The 22,327-nt window shown below is 57.7% G+C and overlaps 1 protein-coding gene across 4 annotated transcripts; it reads left to right on the top strand.

Annotated features, from left to right (window-relative positions):
- The first annotated feature begins 8,213 nt into the window (after positions 1 to 8,213).
- Positions 8,214 to 19,256, top strand: MEIS3 (Meis homeobox 3). 4 transcript variants are annotated; one of them, XM_058529707.1, is made up of 13 exons: positions 8,215 to 8,665; positions 10,311 to 10,492; positions 10,723 to 10,882; positions 10,970 to 11,020; positions 11,978 to 12,028; positions 12,233 to 12,331; positions 14,259 to 14,370; positions 14,555 to 14,703; positions 15,654 to 15,730; positions 15,935 to 15,993; positions 16,093 to 16,176; positions 16,519 to 16,585; positions 18,791 to 19,256. In XM_058529707.1, exons 1-12 carry the CDS (start codon positions 8,654 to 8,656, stop codon positions 16,566 to 16,568), a joined length of 1,086 nt encoding a protein of 361 aa, XP_058385690.1. In that variant the 5' UTR covers positions 8,215 to 8,653; the 3' UTR covers positions 16,569 to 16,585; positions 18,791 to 19,256. The 4 variants fall into 4 exon arrangements, with proteins under 4 accessions (XP_058385688.1, XP_058385687.1, XP_058385690.1 ...); XM_058529706.1 differs by having other exon boundaries at positions 12,182 to 12,331; XM_058529705.1 differs by having other exon boundaries at positions 8,214 to 8,665; positions 10,723 to 11,020.
- Positions 19,257 to 22,327: the final 3,071 nt, after the last annotated feature.

Below are 22,327 nucleotides of genomic sequence, written 5' to 3'. Positions count from 1 at the left end.
GGGAAATAGACACCACCTCTTTATGGGTGGAGTGTGTGCATGGGGGAGGGGAGACAGTGTTGGTGGCCATTCACGGTAGGCTGACTAATGTCCCCCCAAAGGACACCCACGTCCTCGTCCCCAGAACCTGTGAATGTGTTACCCTGTGTAATGAAAAGGATTTTGTGGGTGTGATTAAGTTAAGGATCTCGAGATGGGGAGATGATCCTGGGTGACCTGGCTCGGCCCGAAATGCAATCACATCGATCCTTGTAAGGGGGAGACTGTCCCACACACAGAGGAGGAGGCCGTGTGAGGACGGGCAGAGCCTTGAAGACGCTGGCCTGGAAGGCTGGAGCAACGTGGCCACAAGCCAAGGAAGGCCACAGTCCCCAGATGAGCTTCCACAAGCACTGTAGCCCTGCTGACTCTTGATTTTGGCCCCCGGGACTGACTTTGGACTTTCAGGTTCTAGAACCGTGAGAGAATAAATGTGCGGTGTCGCAAGCCACTGAGCTGGTGCTATTTTGTCACAGCGGCCACAGGAGACTAATATACCCTCCTTACAGCTAATTCATCACTGCCTCTTGTCTCCTCATTTCTATCTAGCTCTACATCTGGAACTCTTTTTTTTTTAAATGTGGTAAAATACACATAACATGAAATTTACCATTTTAACCATTTTCAAGCATGCAATTTGGTACATTCATGATGTTGTGCCACCACCACCACTATCTAGTTCCAGAATTTTTTCATCAGCCGAAAGGTAACCCCATACCCATTAGCAGTCGCTCCCCATTCCCCCTCCCCCAGCCCCTGGCAGCCACATTCCTGTCGCTATGGATTTGCCTATTGTGGAAATTTCATAGAAATGGAATCATAGGATATGTGGCCTTCTGTGGCTGGCTTCTTTTGTTTAGCATGATGTTTTCAAGATCTCTCCATGTTGTAGCCTGGATCAGGGCTTCATTCCTTTTTATGGCTGAGTAATATTCCACTGTGTGAATGTACCACATTTTGTTTATCCAGTCATCAGTTGATGGATGCTCCATCTTGAACTCTTGTGTTCTTTTTGTTTCTTTGCCATGTCTCACATGCTCACAGCATTTTATATTTGGGAGGTACACTAGTGAGAGTTCTCCAGAGAAAGAGAACCAATAGGACATGTAGATAGATAAACAGAGATTTATTTTAAAGAACTGGCTCACGTGATTGTGGGGGCCGGCAAGTCCAAATTCTGCAGGCCAGGCCAGCAGGCTGGAGACCCAGGGAAGAAATGATGTTGCAGGTCAAGTACAAAGGCCGTCTGCAAGCAGAATTCCCTCTTTCTCAGGGGACCTCAGTCTTCTTCTCTTAAGGCTTTCAACTGATTAGATGAGGCCCACCCACATTATGGAGGGTAATCTGCTTTACTCAAAGTCAAGTGATTTCAATGTTAATCCCATCTGAAAAATACCATCATAGCAACATCTAGAATGTGTTTGGCCAAATATCTGGGCACCATAGCCTAGCCAAGTGGACGTACACAATTCACCAACACAGGGGGATCTCTTCTCCCCTTGCCCCCCTCTCTGCTCATCCATCATGTCCCAGGGAAGGGAGGGGAACCATTAAAGGCTGTGTTGATGAGCAGTCACCCCCTGTGGGCAGAGGGTCCACAGGGGACTGTGTAGAGTCCTCCCGGGGTGCCTAACCTGAGGGCGGGGAAATTGGGTGTTCATCCTCTAACTCCTGTCTGCTGATGGAGGGCTGATTCTGGGGGTTGACACCTGGCACTTCGTGCCTTGGCCAGAGAGCGCATCCAGTGGGGGGTCGCAGGTGCCTGCCAGGGAGCTGCTGTTGGGTCATAGGGCCATGAAGGGGCATCCACAGCCCACAGGGCCTTACCACCTCCCTCTTCCAGGGAAATGCATGGGCACCACGACTGTGCCAGGTCCCTCGTCTCCTGGCCCCACGCCCCCAGATCCCTTCTTGGCACCTCTGAGCACACGGCTTCTGCTCCTTTTCGGGAACAGGGAAAGGCTGACTCCTGGCACCTCCTCTGCATCCTGCCATCCTCCTGAGGATGGAAGTCAGACTCTAGGGAGGACTTCCAGGCACTCAGGACGGGGGAGAGAAAGGATGGGCTTCCAGCGCCTCCCAAGGCCCTCTTGTCCTGTCTCCCCCCTCCCCCAGCTATTCGCCTCCCGGTCCCCTGCCCTCTCCCTGCAATTTTCTCCCTGCGAGGTGGAGGGGAGGAAATGTCAAGGATGATGGATTGAAAGGGGCAGTTGGGGTCAGTAGAGGAGGGACCACAGGGTGGAGGGGAAGGGAACAGAGAAGAGGAGCGGGGCACGGGGTCACAGAACAAAACATGGGCGGGGGCAGGGAACTGAGCCAGAGATAAAGACAGGAGGAGAGAGAGAGTTAGACTGAGAGAGACCACAACACTGAGGGAGATGGGAGACAGAGAAATCCGGGCAGAGATGGTGCCAGAGGTTTAAAGCTATCCTCCAGCCCCTTAACCAGCACACAGAGCCAGAGAGAGGCCGCCGCCCAGGGTGCGCAGAGAGAAAACCAGAGACCAAAAGGCGTAGGGACGGCCAGACAGGGCCCAGAGTCGGGCAAGGTGGGGGAGAGAAGGAGAGACAGAGACAGAGGGAGATAGAGAGACAGAGAGACAGAGACATAGAGTTACAGAGAGACACAGGGGCAGAGAGAGACAGCGAGGGAGAGAGACACAGAGACAGAGACACAGAGACAAGGAGAGAGACAAAAGTCACCAGGGACTGAGGGTTGGGGCACAGAGGTGGAAAGATGGAGACACAAAGGCGGAGAGACAGGGGTCCCCAGAGAAAGAGAGAGATGGGGATCGGGGGCAGGGGGAGGGAGAGAGACTGTGAGAGAGAGAGAGGGAGACAGAGACACAGAGAATCATCCAGAGAAAGAGAGACACAGAGATAGGGAGATACACATGGGACAGACGGGTGGACAGACAGATGCCCAAGACAGGGAGGGACGCAGTGAGAGAGAGGAGGAGGAGGAGGAGGAGGAGACCCAGGGGCACAAAGAGAAAGTGCAGAGCAAGGCAGAGTCCGAGAAGAAGGTAGCCGGACAGGGCAGGAAGGGTCTGGGGAGTCGCGCCCGTGCCCCGCCGCCGGGTCAGGCGGGTCGGTGGCCTGTGCCGAGCCGTGGCTAATGGTATGATTGCCTGGCGGGGCGGCAGGCGGTGGTGACAAATGAGCCGCCCGAGTCGCCAGCTCGGTGATGGATGGGCCGGCGCGGGCGCAGGAGCGGCGCGGGGTGGGGGTCCCGCCAAGACAAATGTTTCCTCCCCCTGCAGCCCCGCCAGGCGAGGCAGGAAGTGGGGATTCGGGGGGCGATGCATCTCTGCAAGGCCTGAAGCCCAGGGACAGAGGCGGGGGGGGGGGGGGACACAAAGGCCCAGAGACGGAGGTCCCTAGAGATGGAGTGGGGGCGGGGGGGAGAGAGACTGGGAGAAAGAGAGATGGAAACAGAGACACAGAGAGAAAGATGGAGGGATAGGAGACAGACAGACACACCCGATACAGAGACAGAGACACAGAGGGTCCCTCATTTAGGACCCCTTCTTCCCCCACCCCTGAGCAGAGAAACAGATCCTTGGGGGGAGTCTAGCGGTGAGGGAGGAGGGACAGAGACAGAGAGACAAGCCAGAGCTGATGACAAAGAGGGAAACTGAGGCAGAGAGCTAGTAGGACCAAGAAAGAAAACAGGAGGGGCCCTGGGCAGCCACTGAGAGCAGATCCTGGGGGGGCCTGGGGGTCCCTGGGGACGGCGGCTGCCTGGTGGGCACAGCCCCAGGGGTCAGTGTGCAGGTGGGGGGACTGCCCAGGCCACTGGGAGGTCGGCAGCCAAGCTGGGGGAGCCTGTGTTGGGGAGACCCGGGAGGTCCCCCAGGTCTACTCAGGGAGGGCTCAACAGGACGGGCTAGGCCTGGGGCCTTCCCATCTGGTGAATGGGGAGGGGGGCTGGAGGGCGGGCCCCTCCCAGGGGGCGCTCCCGTGGGAGACTGCCCACGCTGAGTGAGAGGCTCACACACCAGCAGACGCACACGCGCACGCTCAGTTAACACGCCTCCACACACTGCACAGAGGGGCCCCCACCTCAGCCTCACAGATGCAGCCGCACGGGCCCCCCAGCCAGGACCCCACCTGCTCCCTCCCCCGGGAGGCAAGGGTCCAAGTGTCCAGGACCATTTGAGGAAGACTGCTTGGCAGAGGAGGCCTGAGGTCAGAGAGAGATGGGACATGTACGTGTGTGTGCGTGTGTGTGTGTGTGTGTGTGTGTGTGTGTGACAGACAGACAGGGGGCATGGGAGTCAGAAAGCCCAGGGACCGCCTCCCCCCCTCCTCCCTCCAGCCCCTTGCCTCCCCCATCAGTCTCTCTCCCAGACACTCCTATTTCTCCCTTGCCAACAGCTCGCTCCTCTCTTTAATTAAAAAGATTTATGCCCAAGAGTCCAGGCCCCTCCTCCTTGTCTGGGGGCTGGAGGGTCTCTCTGAGCTCAGAGCCGTGGAGGAAACAACTCATCTCTCCCTATGTCTCGGTCTTCTCTCCCTCTCAATCTCTCTCTTTCCCTCCATCTCTCCTCTCTCTGTCTCTCCCTCTCTCTCTCCCTGTGTCTGTGTCTCTGTCTCTCCCCCCTCTGTCTGTCTGTCTGTCTCTCTCTCTCTGTGTCTCTTTCTCTGTCTCTCTCCTCTCTTTCTCTCCCCATCTCTCTCTGTCTCTCCTTTCTCTCTCTCTGTCTCTGTGTATCTCTCTCTCTCTCTCTGTCTCTCTCTGTCTCTTCCTCTGTCTCTCTCCACCCCCTCCTCTGTCTGTCTCTCCCGATAACTCAGTCTGCCCCCCTTTCCTTCATCTCCCCGTGTCTCTTCCTGCCACTTTGTCTTGGCCGTTCTCCGAGTCCCACGCCTTCGCTGGGACCACCACCCAGTCAAATCACAGTCGCCTCCTTCCTCTGTCCTCCGGCCCCACTGGGATGGTCAGGTCAGGCCACACTTCTTGTTCTCACAATCAGCTTGGGGGGGACCTCAGCACACCCCCAAGACTCAAAGCAAGGCTGGGGGCCCAGACCGGTGCTCCCCCACCCTGCACCTCTGCTGAGGGCAGTGAGGGGGCAGACAGAAGAGCTTTGCATCTTTAATTAAAAAGTGATTTAAATTAATTTTCTGCTCCAAAACCCCTATCTAGGGGGCGGGGTGTGTGTGGCAGTGATTAAAGGCTGGGGGGGGGCTTTCCCTCCGCCTTCCTTAAAGGGCCAGCATCACCCGTGGACAGCTGAGTGTGAGAGCTTTAGGGGGGAGCGCCCACTGGCCTGGGGGACCCCAGACTCAGCCAAGGCCCCGGGAGCCCTGGCACCCTCTGGTTTAACCGCTTCCCCATCATCCCCCCACCCAAGCCCATCGCCCATCCAGCAGATGAGGAGACTGAGGCTTAGGGAGGGAAGGACCAGTCTGAGGTGGGTCCAGACCCCAGATTCCTGGAGAAAACCCAGAGACAGCCAGGGAGGACGGTGTGTCGGTGTGTTGAGGGGAGTCAGAGGACAAGAGTCAGGGACAGAGACAGAGAAGGGACAGGAGAGAGACAGGGACAGAGATCCTGGGTGAGACAGAGAGTGAGGGCATGCGAGGAAGGGAGAGACAGAGACAGGGAGAGACAGAGACAAAGAGAAGAGGAGGGGGCCTGAGGGTGAGGCTGAGCCTGGATGGGAAAGGAGGGGCCTTCGCAGGGGCCAAGAGGGACCAGGGCCATCGTCCTCACCCTTCCCCACAGCCTCCTGTCGCCCTCTCCCGCTGGGAAGTGCTGCTGCTATCCTAGCCCCAATCCCTCATGCTGTAGCTCCAGCTGGCTGCCCCCCGCCCTGGGCCGGGGCAGTTTTGTTTAATTTCCACAAGATGGGAGGATGAGGAGAAGCCGGAGGCGGGGGAGGTAGAGCTGTTTATGAGAGTCATAAAAATATCCTTAGAGCGCCCAGCAGGGGTGGGCACACTGCCTCCAGCCCCCTCTCTCAGCCTCCCCTCTCTCTGCATTTCTCTCCCCCTCTCTCTGGCCCCCTGTCCTCATCTCTCTGGGTCTCTGTTTCCCCCTCCATCTCCGTCCCTCCTCCCTCTGGGTCCTTGTCCCCCACCCCCTCCCACCGTTTCTGTCCCCTTCTCTCTCAATCTGTCTCATTTCTCTTTGGTGCTATCCCTCTGGAGTGATGGGTGGTAACTTTTGGGGGTCAAGTAAACTTTTGTGACAATAGGATGAAAACTATGGCCAGTCTTCATGGGGGAAAAATACATCAGCACCAAACTTGTAATTTGCCATGCAATTTTAGGGAGTTCACAGGTCTCCTGACACCCATTGGCACATCCCCTCAGGAATCTGAGGACACCAGAAGAGAAAGACCCCTAATGTAGAAAAAGCCAGTGACAGAACGAATCCCAGGTGTCTCTCTCCTATCCTGCCCTCGCTGGCCTCCTCACTGTTCACATTCCTGCCCCAGGGCCTTTGCACCTGCCGTTCCTCAGCCTGGAGTGATCTTCCCCCAGATGTCTGCATGGCTCCCCGCCTCACCTTCCTCAGGTCTCTGCTCAGATGTCACCTCCTCTGAGGGCTTCCCTGTCCAGCTTATATCATGCCTCCCCTCACCACCCCCCCACCCATCCTTATTCTACTTTGTTTCAGAGCACTTGTCACCTCTGGGCATTATTTTATACTTATACATTTACTTACTGGACTATTCTCTCTCCCCCACCCCATCCTCAATAGACTGCAAGCGCCAGGGGCCGGCCCCGTGGCTTAGCTGTTAGGTGCGCGCGCTCCGCTACTGACTGCCCGGGTTTGAATCCCGGGCGCACTGACGCACCGCTTCTCCGGCCATGCTGAGGCTGCGTCCCACATACAGCAACTAGAAGGATGTGCAGCTATGACATACAGCTATCTACTGGGGCTTTGGGGAGAAAAGGGGTCAAAAAGGAGGAGGATTGGCAATAGATGTTAGCTCAGGGCTGATCTTCCTCACAAAAAAAAAAAAAAAAAGAATGCAAGTGCCAGGAGGCCAGGAAGCTTGTCTTTTGTTCTCTGCTCTATCTCCAGAACACCACCCAGCACACAGGAGGTGCTCAATAAATTTTCACTGCAGAAATCTTATCTCCTGAGAGCACCAGTTTCAAAAGCTGGTGGGTCCAGACTCCTTCAGGAATCATACAGAAGCTATGGACCTGCGCTCCAACAGATACGCAACCGGCCACATCATTTACCCTCAATTTTGGAGATTCCACAGACTCCTCAGAGCAGTGGAGGGAACTTCACGCTAAGAATCTTCTGAAAGGCAGGGGCCAAAAATGGGCAGAGGGAGAGAGTGATACCTCCAGGCGTGTGCGCGCGCGCGCGCACCACACACACACCTGTGCCGACACCCTGATGTCCAGGGCCTAGATATTGTATGTACAAACTCAGGCAGACACACACACACACACACACACACCCCATACTCACCATATTCGGAGACAGAGACAACGCACGCAGTCACTCCTGCAAACACACACACCCGTGCGTGCGCGCACACACACACACACACGGCTTCAGCCACAGGCACACGCGTGTCCCTGTCTCCCAGGGGAGGGAAGTTAGGGGGCCAGAGGCAGAAAAGAAACTAAAATATGGGGTTTGGCTACTTCCAGCCTCCAGTTCTCTCCTCTGATGCTATCTCACAGTCAGAGAGAGAGAGAGGGAGGGAGGGAGGGAGAGAGAACAGAGAAAGGGTGGGGGGGCCTGTGGGAGCGCAGGGGCAGGGAGAGATGGAGAGAGGCAGAGATGTGTGGGGCAGAGATGGGAGAAAGAGAGACTGAGAGAAAGAAATGGAGAGAGAGAGACTCGAAGACGTAGAAAGAAGAGGGAAGCGGGGAGATGGAGAGAGAGAGAGGGGAAGGGCGGAGAGCGAGAGGGAGAGGAGGGGGGCAGGGACCTGTGGCGGCCCGGGTGGGGGGAGGCCGGAGAGGGGTGGGGAGCGAGCCGGAGAGAGGGCGGCAGGAGGGGTGGGGACCGAGGAAGACCCAGGGAGGCTGCGACACGCGAGCTCCCGGGAGAAGCGCTGCGCCCCGGGAAGGGGGCCGGGGTGGGGGAGGGGAGGGGAGGGGGAGGGGACTGGGGACGCGCCCGCCCGCCCGCGCCGCCGGCGGACAGCGGGTTAAGCATCTCCGCGGTGGAACTTCCGGATGTGACCACAGAGAGAGGGAGAGACCGGGAGGGGAGAGGAGACGAGCGCCAGCATCCCTCGGGCGCGCCGACGCCGGGACCCGCGCCCCTCCCCGGCCCGCGGGCTGGCCGTCTGTCTCGGGGAGTTCAGTCCTCCCAGGACCCGGGCAGGGACCGGGGGCCCCGGGGAGGGGGCCTCGGGCGACCCGCCCCCGCTGCTCGCCCCCCGCCGGCCGGCATGCGCCCCTGGCTGTGACCCCCGCGGGGGAGGGCGCCGGGGGTCCATGCGCGCAGCCTGCACCCCGCCCGGCGCCGGCCGCTGACGGCGGGGGGGTGGGGGGGCCGGGCACCCAGCCTCCTGCCCCACCCCCCGGCGTCGGCCCCGCCGGCCACCCGGGCCGCTGCCCCCGGCTGCGCCCTCCCCGCCCGCCAGGCCCTGGAGGGACCCAGCAGCGGCCGCCGGCTTCAGCCCATGGCCCGGAGGGTAGGTCTGAGGGCGGGCACCGTGCGCCCCAGCCCGTCTTCGCGTCTCCCGTCCCTCCGTCTCCCCCAGCCCATCCCGCCCTCTCCACCATCTCTTCCTCTGCCTCCCCTCTCCCTGCCCCTCGGTCTCCCCCTCTCTGCCCCTGTCTCCCCCGTGCCTGCCCCTCTCGTCTCCCCTCTCCCTGCCCCTCTGTCTCCCCCCTCTCTGCCCCTGTCTCCCCCTCTATCTCAGGCCCTTTATCCTACCCCCCACCCTTGGCTGCCCTCCCCAGTCCTTCTCCCTGGTCTACTTTTGTTCCCAGTGCTTGGGGGTCAGGGGTGGGCACAGTGCTGGGAGAGGTGGGTCTCACCAGGCAGGGCCGAGGGCTTCTCTCTTTTATGGTCCTGGGGATGGGCGAACCCGGAGGAGACAGGCGAGGAGGTGAGTCTGCACCTTTGGGGGCAGAGGAGGATGCGAACGTGGCAGGACTGAAGACCCCAGCACACATCTTGGGGATGCGGGGAAAGGCGGGAGCAACTTCAGGGCTCAGGAGAAGTTGGGAGAAGAGAGAGTGAGGGGCGGAGAGAAGGAGAGACACACGCAGGTGACCCTGGTGGGAGCACTTGGCTCCTCCTCTCCCGAGTCCCTGGTGCCTGCGCCTGTTGGAGCCTCAGTTCCTTCATCTCCAAGGAAAGGGTTTGACCTTGTGATTTAAAGGCCCCTCTGGCCTCCCTGCTCCGCGCGCTTCTGTGATGACAGGACGCAGAAATCTCACCCGGATGCTCATGGTTTCTCTGTGGGGCTATTTGCACAGTGGGTTTGTGTGGTTGTGCAGGGTCATACTTTCCTTCAACAAGCGTTTATTGAACGTGTGCCAGGCACTGTGCTCAAGGCCTCATTCCTTCCTTCACTCACTCACTCATTCATTCATTCATTCCTGTGCCCTGCGTTTGGCTGTGTGTGTGTGTGTGTGTGTGTGTATTGGATTCACGTGGTGGGTGGGGTGTGACAGGTTGTTAAGACACACTCAGATGTGCAGATTTGACAGCTGTGAAATGAAACTGAAGTGGGGGAGACTGTATGTAGGTTCGTGTCTGAACGATGCATGGCTTTCGTGGGAAGTGTCCGTGAGCGTGACTCGGTCTCTCTCTGCCTCTCCCTCCGTCTCTCTGTCTCTCCCTCTGTCTCCTTGCATTTCTCTCTTTATCTCCTGTGTCTTTCTCTTTGCCTTTCTTGCCATCTCTCTCACCATTTCTCTCTCCTCCCCTCTGTCTCTCTCTCCACGGCTCTCTCCCCTCTTCCCTCCCCTCCTCACTCTGTGAGGAGCTGGTAGTTACCAGCCGGACCATCCCTGACCTCTGACCTCCCACCCTGACCCTCAGATCCAAGACCCTCATTGCCCTCACCTCAAGGATCTCTGATGGGACATTTGTCACAGTCCAGGGGTACAAGGAAGGCCGTGAGACAAGGCCCTCAGTCCCACCCAGCAGCTCCACGGACATTGGGGGCATAAGGAGGTGGAGCTTGGACACTCGGGGAACAGAAGGGCGGGTTCCTGGGGCAGAGAGGGGGCATCTCCTGGGTCCCAGGGTGGGGAGGTCTCTTGCTGGCGCTGACATCTCCCTGGGGCTATCTCTCTCTCTCTCTGTCTCTCACCTCCCCCCAGTACGATGAGCTGCCCCACTACCCAGGCATTGTGGATGGCACTGCAGCCCTGGCTGGCTTCTCGGAGGCAGTGCCCTCGGCATCGAGAGCCCCGGGGCCCTACGGCCCCCACCGGCCTCCCCAGCCCCCTCCCCCGGGCTTGGACAGCGATGGCCTGAAGAGGGAGAAGGACGAGATCTACGGGTGAGTGGGGTGAGGGCCGAGGGCTCCGTGGGGTCTCGGGATGTGGGCCTCTCTCCCACTCTCTGTTTCTTTGTCTCTCTGGGTCTGTTTCTCTTTCTCGCACTCCATCTCGCTCTCTCTCTGTCTCTCCGTCTCTCCTCTCTGGGTCTCCTGTCCCCCTCCCAGTTGCTCCATGCTTCGCAGACCCCTGCCCTGCCCTCGTGAACCCTCTCCTCTCCTGCTCCCCCCAGACACCCGCTCTTTCCGCTGCTGGCCCTGGTCTTTGAGAAATGTGAATTGGCCACGTGCTCGCCCCGTGATGGGGCCGGGGCTGGGCTGGGCACACCCCCGGGCGGTGACATCTGCTCCTCCGATTCCTTCAACGAGGACATTGCTGCCTTTGCCAAGCAGGTGGGCACCCCCCATCCACCACGTGCCAGTGAGGAGGGGCGGGCGGGAGACAGGACGTGCCCTCCCTGGCCTCTCTCTTCCTCCCAGGTCTGCTCCGAGAGGCCCCTCTTCTCCTCCAACCCAGAGCTGGACAATCTGGTGAGACCCCGGCCCTCCCTAATGCCCCCTCCTCCAAGGGGTCTCCTGTCCTGCCCTCCATAGCCCTGGGGTTGGTTGGGGGAGCTGACCCACGTTCTCAAATATCGAGATTTGTGGCCCATCTGCAATGCAGTGTAGCCGGGAGTTTGAGAACAGGACCAATGGCCCGAGTTCAAATCCCAGCTCTGCCACTTACTAGCTCTGTGAACCAGAGAAAGGAGCTCCCTCTCCCTGTGCCTCAGTTTCCTCATCTGTAAAGTGTAGCCTGTAGTAACTTCTATCCTGTAGGGCTGTTGTGGGTAATTAATGAGTTCACGGGAGCTTAGAACAGGGCCTGGCACCGAATGGGGACTTGATAAGCTGTTCTATCAGTTGGGAGGACAGAGCCTGCGCCACAATGAGTGCAAGGACTCAGGTGCAAAGGAGAGAGAAGAGCAGGGAGGAGAGGGAGAGGGAGAGGGAGAAATACCCTGGCTTCTCTCTCCCTTTTGTTTTCTAAGCTCCCACGAGGGCTTCCTATTGGCTGAACCCTTTGGCAAAGGACTCTGGGAAATGTAGTTCGCAGGTGAAGGGTGGGACACGGAGCCGAGGGCAGGCAGGGGAAGGGTGGGCTAGTATTATTACAGACCCCTCGGCTCGCTCCTCCTGTGATGGACCCCCTTCTGTCTCCTGCACCTCTTCCTTCTCCTCGTTTGTCTCTGACTCTCAATGTAACGCTCTCTCTTCCCTTAATTCTGGGTCTCCATCTCTGTTCCCGGTTTCTCTCTCTCTCTGTTGCTCTGTCTGTGTCTTTCTATCTCACTCTTCGTGTTTCTCTGTCTGTCTTTTTCTCTCCTTTCTCCTCCTCCTCATCCTCCTTCCTCTCGCTCTGCCCTCCCTCCCTCTCTCCCTCCTCTGTGGTCCGTCCCGTCCCCCCCCCCCCCCCCCCCCCCCCCCCCCCCCCGTCTCTGTTGTCAGATGATACAGGCCATCCAGGTGCTCCGCTGCCACCTGCTGGAACTGGAGAAGGTGAGTGCTTCTCACTTCCCCTCACACCCTTGCCTGCCCCCCCCCGCCCCCCCTCCCCCTCCCCCGGAGTTGGGGCAGAATGCCACCCCCATCCCTGTGCACCCCAGCCCTGGCCCCCGGGTGGCCCCCCCAGTACCCCCGGTGCCCCCTCAGGTCCACGACCTGTGCGACAACTTCTGTCACCGCTACATCACCTGCCTCAAGGGAAAGATGCCCATCGACCTGGTCATCGAGGAGCGGGACGGCGGCTACAGGGAGGATCTTGAGGATTGCCCGGCGTCCTGCCCCAGCCTCCCGGATCAGGTGGGGCACCAGGCATCTCCCTACCACCAAAGCCGTGTCCGGGCCGCTGGGCCACAGCTTGAGGGCACACACGCTACAGAGCCTCAGAGCCGCGGTCAGACACGGCCTGTCCACGGGGCATGCGCCAACCACACAACAGCCGCACAGCCAGGGAGACGGCTGGACGACAGCACACACACACACCCCAACAGCTGCAGACAGGACCCCTAGACAGGACCCCTAGACTCGGCTACACCCACACGGGTTCCCACACAGCTATGCAGTCACAGCCGTTCTCACTCACAGCCGGGCAATAACGTATGCCACCAACTCAAACACACACACCCCAGCTGCAGGACAGCGTCATAGACCACACAGCCTGATTGGGACAGTGCTGTTCTAGAGTGTGTGTGTGTGTGGTACACACACCCCAACCACACAACAGCCACACATATGGGCTCTGATACCCCCCATGGCCGTGGCCCACCCTGATATAGTCACAGAGCCACCCGCCTGCTTGTGCAGGAAGCAGGATCACAAATAGGACAACCACCCCTCGAACTACAGCCACAAACAGAAAAACGTGGCTTTGCAATAGTCAGATAGAGCCACCTGGCCATCTCAGAGGGTGACACAACGATGCTCGAACACCACTGCATATCCCAGCTTTGCCCGTGGAACAACCACGCCACGGCCACCTCCCCTCCAGAGACAGCCTTGCCATCTCGGGCGCAGACGTAGGCACACTCACACTTACATGCCACACACACACGACAGTGTCAGGACAACTTCAGGGACACCGATGTGGATGCTCACCCACAGCATCCGATCGGATCCGGTGGCAGAAGAGCTACGGGCGACAGTGAGAGCCGTGCTCGAAAGCCTTCAGACCCGACGTTGCTGCGGTTTGCACACAACCCGTCCCCGGTGCTCTCAAATGCACAATTCCATGCACACATACCCAGCCTGCAGAAATCCTCTCTGAGCTCCGGTGTCTCTGGCTGGGCCCCAGCAGGACATGAATGATGCACCCACATTTGGGGAGGGACTGTTTATAAAGCAGTGGGCAGGGTCTGGGGCAATCAGTAGGGCAGGGGGGTACCCAGGGTTCAGCAACAGCAGGTGACTGTTTCCACCCCCCTGCACCCAATCTGCCTCCCAGAAATTGGACCAAACCTAAGGTAATCAACAAAGAGGTCTTCACGCAGTATCTATGGGTGGGCCGGCCTCCTGGGACACACAGCTGGGGCAGAGGGTGACTCCACCACATTGTCATGTTCCTCAAAGTGTGTCGGACTTTGCATAAAGAAAACACAGCCCCAGACTCCCTGATCTGCAATTCTGAGACCCCCCCCCAAATCTCTGAAACTGAAAGTTGTGGGGTTTTTTCCCCATAAGTTGAGTGCAGACTCATTTGGCAGCAAAATCTGACCTGAACTAATGAGAGACTATTTATAGCCTTTATTTATTCCACTTAGTTAAATATTCATCCATTTTGCTGCAGAAATGTGAATGGTTTGATGATGAGGTTATGCCCCAGACCCTGCTGGGGGTGCTATGAAATACGCGGTGTGTGCACTGATTTACTGTCTGAAAATGTGAGAAGTTCTGAATTCTGAAACACTGCAGGCCCCCGAGGATTTCAGATAAGGTGCCTTCAGTCTGTATAAGCTCATCTTTATTGAGCGATTGCTATGTGCCTTTACATAAATTAACTCATTGAGTCTTTACCACACTCTGTGAGGTGGGGGCCGTTATTGTCCTCCATTTTCCAGGTGAGGAAACTGAGGCACAGAGAGGTAAAGTGACTTGCCCAAGGTCACACAGCCAGGAAAGAGGCAGGGACAGGCTTTACACCCAAGAGTCCTAGCTCCAGAGCCCACAATCGTAGCCACTGTGCTATATGGTACCCAAGCCTTGGCACTGACTTTCAACTCTTGTTTTCCAGAATAATACCTGGATTAGAGACCATGAGGACAGTGGGTCTGTACATTTGGGGACCCCGGGTCCATCCAGTGGCGGCCTGGCCTCCCAGAGTGGGGACAACTCTAGTGACCAAGGTGAGAAGCTTGGGAGGTGGAGGGGACATGTGGGAGTCAGTCTGAGGATTGAAGTTAGACAACAAGTAGGACTTCCAGAGGGCAAAGACGGCTGGGATGTGAAGTGGTGTCTTGGGTGAGGGTTCTGGGTCCCCCTGGTCCCCCACCCTCACTGTCCACAAACAACATGCCTCTCGCCCCTCAGGAGACGGACTGGACACAAGCGTGGCGTCTCCCAGTTCTGGGGGAGAGGACGAGGAGCTGGACCAGGAGCGGCGTCGGAACAAGAAGAGGGGCATCTTCCCCAAGGTGGCCACCAACATCATGAGAGCCTGGTTGTTCCAGCATCTTTCGGTGAGCGTGCTGGGGCCCCGGGTGCGGGGTGGGCATAGAGGGAGAGAGAAAAGGATGGCTGCACAGAGACTGAGGCCCCGAGAGAGACCCAGAGATGGGAGACTGAGGCAGGAGAGAAGTACTGAGGGAGAATCTCAAGATGATTGACAGGGGCAGACATCCGTGAGCGCTACCTGGGTGCCAGGTGCCGGGCGCCGCTGAGGGCTCTTAACTCATTCAGTCCTCCCATCCACCCATTCGCCCATCTATTCACCCAGCTGTCAATCATCCACCATCCAGCCAAGCATACCCTATGATGGCGGGGCTATTATTAGCTCCATTTTGCAGACAGGGAGACAGAGGCTCAGAGGTCTCACAGCCAGAAGTGGGTTCAGATACAGGCAGTTGGCCTTAACCACTGCACAACACTGCCTCCTGGAGAGAGCTGGAAAAAGAGAGACAGAGAGAGGCTGGAACAAAGATAGAGATGGAGAGATATGGGAAGACTGAATCAGAGCAAGATAGACACAGGGAAAGACTGAGTCACAGAGGGACAGAGACAGGGAGAGCGGAAGAGAGAGATTAAGTCAGAGAGAGAGCCACAGGGAAAGATAGAGACTGGGACGAGGAGAGTCATGCACGGGGGACTCTGACAGAGATTCAGAGGGCTGGTGCCGGCTTTGCCTCCTTTCCGGGTGTTGGCCCCCTCCGCACGCTCTGTCTCCCTAATGAGAGCTGGCCAGTTAGTCTCTAATTGCTGGAAGAGGCGGGGCGCCCACGGGCGTAATTGCCCTAAGCTCGGTTCAGCTTCCCTCCATTGGGCCCCGGGGGAGCCCAGAGAAGCTCAGACGCGCTGGCTGTCCTGGCCCCTGCCCCAGCCTGGGCTCGCCATCCCCGGGGACCCGGAAGGGCCAGGCCTTGGGGATCAGATGGCCGCCGGGCCGGCAGGTGACCCTTGCTGGTGGCCACAGCACCCGTACCCCTCGGAGGAGCAGAAGAAACAGCTGGCGCAGGACACGGGGCTCACTATCCTGCAGGTCAACAACTGGTGAGTGACCCGGGAGGCGTGGGCTGTCCGTGGGGCAGCCGGGGTGGGCGGCCGGGCGCTGTCCGCGGTGCTGAAGGAGGCCCCGGCGCCCCTCGGAGCCTGTCCTCTCCTCTCCCTGTCCTCTCTTCCCGGCTCTCTCAGTGTCTCTGTCTGTTCATCTCCTACTCTTTACACCCTCCTCCGTTCCATGACCCACCCCCCCAGGTTCATTAACGCCCGGAGACGCATCGTGCAACCAATGATCGATCAATCCAACCGCACAGGTACAGGGAGAAGGTGGGGAGAGAGGGCCTCGTGTTCCTGCGGGAATGTCAGGACCCGGCATCCTGGGGCTCAGCCTGCACCCTCAACCCCCCTCGCAGGGCAGGGTGCAGCCTTCAGCCCGGAGAGCCAGCCCATGGCGGGCTACACGGAGACTCAGCCACACATGACCGGCAGGCCGCCAGGTAAGGCCCCGCCCCTAACTAAGCCCCGCCCCCAGCACACCACGCCCCTCCTGGCATTAAGTTCATGGGATTACGTTCATGAATAATACAGTGACTCATTTGCATAACAGGGGAGCTGGAGATGCAAATGCAGATTTCCTGGTCCTCATTGGGTCGGCTTCTTCCAGGCTCCTCCCACCCATTGGAAGGCTCCACTTTTCCTTAAAGGACCAGCACCCTCTTAAACGATGACTCAGTGTGTCCCAATAGAAGGATCCCCTGGGGAAGGAAGGGGTGGGAGGGACTTAAGGGCATATGCAGGTGTCTGGTGAAGACCCAGTAACACTCCTCTTTTGTCTCCAGGATCAATGGGGATGAGTTTGAACTTAGAAGGAGAGTGGCATTATCTGTAGACGCTGGATTCAGAAGTGTGAGTGTCCAATATAGAGGGGTACTGGGTTGGAGGTTGTGTGACTCAAACCTTCTTAAGACTTCTGGACTCCAATAGTGTGCCCACCCAGAGCAGGGTCAGCCTGGCTCCCTGAACTGAGGGTTCTCCAGGGCTTGGTGAAAAGATGATTCATTCATTCATCCATCCATCTATCCATAAACAACTCACTCATCCATCCACCCATCCATAATCAACTCACTCATCCATCTCTCCATCCATCCGTCCATCCATCATCAACTCAGTCATCCATCCATAAATTTCATCAGGCATCCATCTACCCACCGTCCACCAAACATCCATCCACTCACTGTCCATCCAACCACGCATTCACCTACTCATTCATTCATCTGTCCACCCACGCACCCACCCACCCACCCACCCACCTCCATGTTGACCCACCTGCCCATGTGTGCACCCACTTGTCAACTTATCCTTGTGTTCCCCCACCTACCTACCCACCCATTCATCCACCCATCCATACATTACCTACATCTCCAAACATATATTGAACCCCCACTCCACGTCCTGACATGCCTCAGGTAGAATCCAGCTCTTGAGAAGGTTCTGGGTTTCTGAGGAAGGGGACATCAGAAACCAATGACAATCCTGTGCAACAGTTGAAACAATAAAACACAGCTTGCTCAAAGGAGGGAGTCATCAGCTATCTCTGAGATATCAGGGAAGACTTTGTAGAGGAAGCGGCCTCTGGGTGGGGCATCGAAGGATGAATAGGAGTCCACTGGGTAAGAGTGGGGAGCAAGGTAGTATGGTGCATTCTTGTACTCTCCCAGGTCTTAAGACTTTAGAGTATCTTCTCATTTAGCCTTCACAACAATCCCAAGAGGGAGAGATTATTATTATCTTCATTATACAGATGAGACACTAAGGCTCGGAGAGAAGAGGTCACTTATATAGCTTCATTGGGCTCAGAAAGCATAGGGAACAGTATGTGCAAAGGCCCAGGGTTAAGAGGCAGCCTGGAGTTTCTAAAGCACAGATTTTGACTCTTCCCTGGATTAAAACTCTTCTATAGCTTCCTAGTGCCCTCTGAATGAAGTCCAGACTCCTTAGTTTAGCATCTATTCATTCATTCATTCAATACACATTCCCTGAGCTCCTCTGTGCCCGTCCCTGTGCTGGGTGGTGCTCGGGACACCATAATGACCATACCACCTCCAGCCCTGTCCTCAGGGGACTGATAATTCAGTGGGGAAGACACCCGTGTCCCCAGACAGTGACAACCCAGAGTTCTCAGGGCTGGGATGAGGGAACCCAAGAAGTGGAGGGGCCCGGGGGGGGGGGGCATCACACCCAGGTTGGAGGGTTCAGGGAGGACTTCCTGCAGGAGGAGGCATTTGACCCAGACTGGAGGATTCAGGGAGTGTTGCCTGGAGGAGGGGACTTTGGAGCTGAGACCAGCAGAATAGGAGTGATGCAGGAGAGGAGGGAACAGCATGTGCAAAGGCCCGGTGCACTTAGAAGCTTCCTGGCTATGAGCCACACACACACACACACACACACACACGGGCGGGGGGAAGGATTGGGCTGGACTGAGGCTAGTGAGTTGGTGGGTGGGTAGTGAATTCAGGGTCAACAGAAAGGCTGGGAGCTGGGACTGGAGACCTGGGAGGGCTTAGGCGTGGAGGGCACTGGAGGCCTGAGCGTGGGAAGGACAGATGGCTGGCTGTGTTCAGAGCTGGCAGGCCAGTGGGGGTCTTGGCCCTGCTCTGATCAGTCGTGGACAGGTGTGGCCTGGTGTGAGCGTCAGGGGACCTCTGGGGTCAGGAGATGGAGATCCTCCCCTTCTCTCTCTGTCCTCCCTCTCTCTCCTGCCCTTGTCTTTTTCTCTGTCTCTCTCTGTTTTTCCTACCTCTGTACACCTCATTCCTTCTCTCCACGTCTTCATCTCTGATTCTCTCGATGTTTCTTCCTCTGTCCTCCTCTGTGTGTCTCTCTCTCCTTGTCTTTCTCTAAGTCTTTCTTGGTCTTGACTGTCTCCTGGTCTCTTTTTCATCGTCTCTGTCTGTCTCTGTCCCTCCTCCATTTCTGTTCTGACTCTGTCTCCTTCTTTCTCTGTTTCTCTTTCCCTCTCTGCGTCCCTCTCACTGTGGGGCTGGTGGGGGCTGACGTGGGGCCAGACCCCCCCTCTACCTCCTGATGTGACCTCTCCTCCCCTCTCCACAGACCCCAGCCTCCGGACTGTGACCACCAGGCTCACATCTGGTTCTGGTCCCTGCCTGGCCCTCTGGCTTCAGGACCCCACCTCTTACGGCTCCCTCACTCAACGCCTACCTCCCTGGGGCCCCTCCGGGACATGGGGGGCCTGAGCGCCCACGCGAGGGTCTCTCAAGGACAAAGACAAGGCCTCCAGGCCCTGCGCCCTGCTTCTGCCTTCACCTCCGCCCAGAACTTGAGCTGAGATCCTGGGCCTGAGTCTTCATAAGATGGCGGCTGGGGGTCCCCCGCCTCCAGGACAAAGAAGGGATCGGAGGTGGGCTGGGGCCATCAGGAAAGGAGGGTCACCTGGATCCAACATTTTGGAGAGGTCTCCTTCATCCTCCCAGCCCACCCCCCTCCCCTCTCCCCTACCTCCCTTCTCTGATGTCTTCTACTTTTTTTTTAATGATAAAGTCTTAAAAACAAAAAGCCACCAATCTGTGTTCTTGTATCTCTTCCCAGACTCAAATTCTCATCAATTTGAAGCTCATGAATCACTAATTGTAATAATAATTGATACTTTTTATCCTGCTCTCTTCTTGGGCACTCTGTATGTATCAGTCAGCTATTGCCGTGTAACAAACACCTCCCCCCCCAAAAAAAATTCGTGGCCCAAAAGGCCAACTATTTTTTAGCTCCTTATTTGTGGGTTGGTATCTTATTCTAGGGTCAGCTGGGCAGTTCTGGTGGTTGCCACAGGGCTCTCTTGTGCATCTGTGGGCAGCTACGGCTCTGCTGGGGGCTCTGCTTCTGAGGGTCCGCTGGCTGGCAACAGGGGCAACAGCAGCGACTGGACTGCGTGGTGACACCGACCAGCAGGCTGTCTGGTTTGTTCACATAGAGGGTTGGTTGGACTCCAGGAGAGAGCAGATGGGCCCAAGGCCTCTCGAGGCCCCAGCTCAGATCTGCCACGTGATTATCTCTGCTGCATTCTCCCGGCCACTGGAAGTTACAAGACCAGCCCAGATTCCAGGAAGGAGAAATAGACTCCACCGCCCACTGGGGTGGCTGCAAACTCACATTGCAAGAGATGTGGGTACAGGGAGGGAGGAAGAATTGTGGCCATTTTGGCATCAGTCTCCCACACTGTGGCTCTCAGATTACCTTCTCCATCTGTCCCACGGGAGATGAAGAGGCTGGGCCTTGAACAGCCTCACCGTGATGGACGTGGGTTCAAATCCAGCCTCTGGAACATAACAGCTGTGGTACCTCAAGCAAGTGACTTCCCCTCTCTGGGCGTCAGCGTTCACATCTGGAAAATGGGGAGAGTGGCGATACCTGCGCACAGGCCTGCTGAGCTGATTGATGGGGGTGTGGAAGGGCCATGCTGAGAACAGTGCCCTGCTCAGTCACAGGCAGAGGCCACGGTCTGTGACTAGAGACGCTGATGGGCTGACCGAGCCCCTGGGTCTCTCAGCTTCCCAGACCTGCTCCCCCAGAGAGACCAAGAAGGCAGAGCGGGGGTGTCTCTCTCTAGTCCTGTTCGCCTCACTCTGTGTCTCTTGTCTCCATCTTTTTCAGTTTTGGTCTCTCTCTCCAGGGCCCCTGCTTTTTCTCCCCTCACCGCCCCCAGGCCCTCTCCTGGGTGGCCCCCTAGCCCTTCTTGGCCCCTCCTTAGATCTGTACAGGGCATCATGCAAGGGTGTCACGCCTGTCAGGGCAGCCCCACCCCAATCGTGCTCACATCTGCTCTGTGTTCGAGGCCCCTGGGCGCCTGTGTGTGTCATGGTGGGTGTGGGGGACCAGGAGAGATGTGTGCCCCTGAGCCCCACCCAGCAGACCCCGGACGGAGATTCACACAGACACACACATTGCTACAGATATAGCCAATGCCAAGATTCACACTGACACTCAGAAATACACACAACCGGACACCCCCAGCACACACACAGGACACACACAAAGATAGACCCACACTCAGAAACACGGCCACACACAGGCATGGAAACACACACACACACATACACACTGTGACTCCGGGAAGAGTCACAGATAAGCCACCACACATTTATGTTTTCACACACATATTTGCACACAGGCATACACATGCTCACGCATCACACGTCACACACTCATGATCACACACATTCACACTCGTATATAATCACAAACACATGCATTCATTCTCACACTCATACGTTCACACATGTTCAGCTCACACTCGCTCACACATGGTCATACAACAAAACACACACTCACAGACATGCATGTTCGTCCTCACTCATGCTCACATGTGCTGATGCTCCCACACTCACCGACATCACACCCGGGGGGGTGCCCACAGGATGTGGGCAGAGGCTGACACCAGGGAAAGTTCCAGAAACAGCCACCTGCAGAAACATTCGTGTGTGACCAACAGACCGACAGGCCAGACAGCAGGGAGATCACAACCCCGACTCCAGCAGGACCTGCCCAGGTTCAAGTCCCCGCTCTGCCACTCACCAGCCCGTGACACTCACTTGGATGGTGCACCCGGGCTGGGGACGTGCCGAGACCCTCAGAGCCCGCCTGGAAGCACCAGGCACTTGCGCTCATCTCCTACGATGCTGCAGCCTCAGAATCCTCGTTGTGCAAACAGGGAAACTGAGGCCCGGGGCCCCTGGGCCTGTTCTGTCCCCAGCCGTGTTAGGCCCACAATGGCCGGTGTAAGGAGGCTCCACGGACTGGGAGACCCGTCTCCTAAGACTCTGAGATTCTGTTCATTCATTCATTCACACAGCGGATCCCTTCTGTCCACCTCCTGCCAGGCGGGGCGCCAGGCTCCAGGGAGAGGCCCCGGTCCCCAGACGAGGCGGCCGTGCATGAAACATCCCTCACGGGAAGGTCAGCCGCTGCTGAGTCCGGGGTCTGACCGCCCAGCTGTGTTGTCCCCAGACGCCGTGGAGCTCAGGGCAGACGCTCAGTGGCTTAGGCTCTTCTCAGTGGAAAACGACCAGACCCCCCACTTCGGGGCCTCTGTCTTGGCGGCTCCCTTTGCCTGGGACACCTGTCCTGGCTCAGAGGTCGCCTCCGCAAAAACCAGGAGCGGCCAGACCACAGCATCCCGCCCTCCGACCGGCACTTGTCTCCCTAGCGCCCCCTGTTGGCCTGCTTCATGATCGGCTTGAACCCCAGCCCGTCAGAAGGCAGAGCTTGTCTCTCCATCACCAGCTCGGATGGCCTGGGGCCTCCCAGCACCCAGCACCCAGCACCCAGTGGGTGCGCAGGAGGCAGGAGGAGAGCGGAGGAGGCAAGTCCGTAGTTCTGAGCCGCAACCGCCTCCACCGTGTCATTCATTCATTCGGGCCGCAGGGATTTCCTGCGCCCGCGCTCTCTGCTCGTCCCTGCACGTCGGTGGATAAAGACCTCTGCCCTCGCGGAGCTGATGTCCTCGTGGGGGAAACCCACAGTGGACCCCTCACCTGAGCATGTCGTGTAGCCTGTGAAAAGGTGACAGGGGTGGGAGCGCGCCTGCCTCCTGTATGCATGCGTTCACCCTTCGTCCGGCGCGTGCTGTGTGCCACG

This window comes from Diceros bicornis, chromosome 34 (assembly GCF_020826845.1).
Source record: "Diceros bicornis minor isolate mBicDic1 chromosome 34, mDicBic1.mat.cur, whole genome shotgun sequence".
Classification (NCBI taxonomy): domain Eukaryota; kingdom Metazoa; phylum Chordata; class Mammalia; order Perissodactyla; family Rhinocerotidae; genus Diceros; species Diceros bicornis.
Note: the sequence above shows the minus strand (reverse complement) of the source record. Positions and strands in the feature narration are given on the sequence as shown.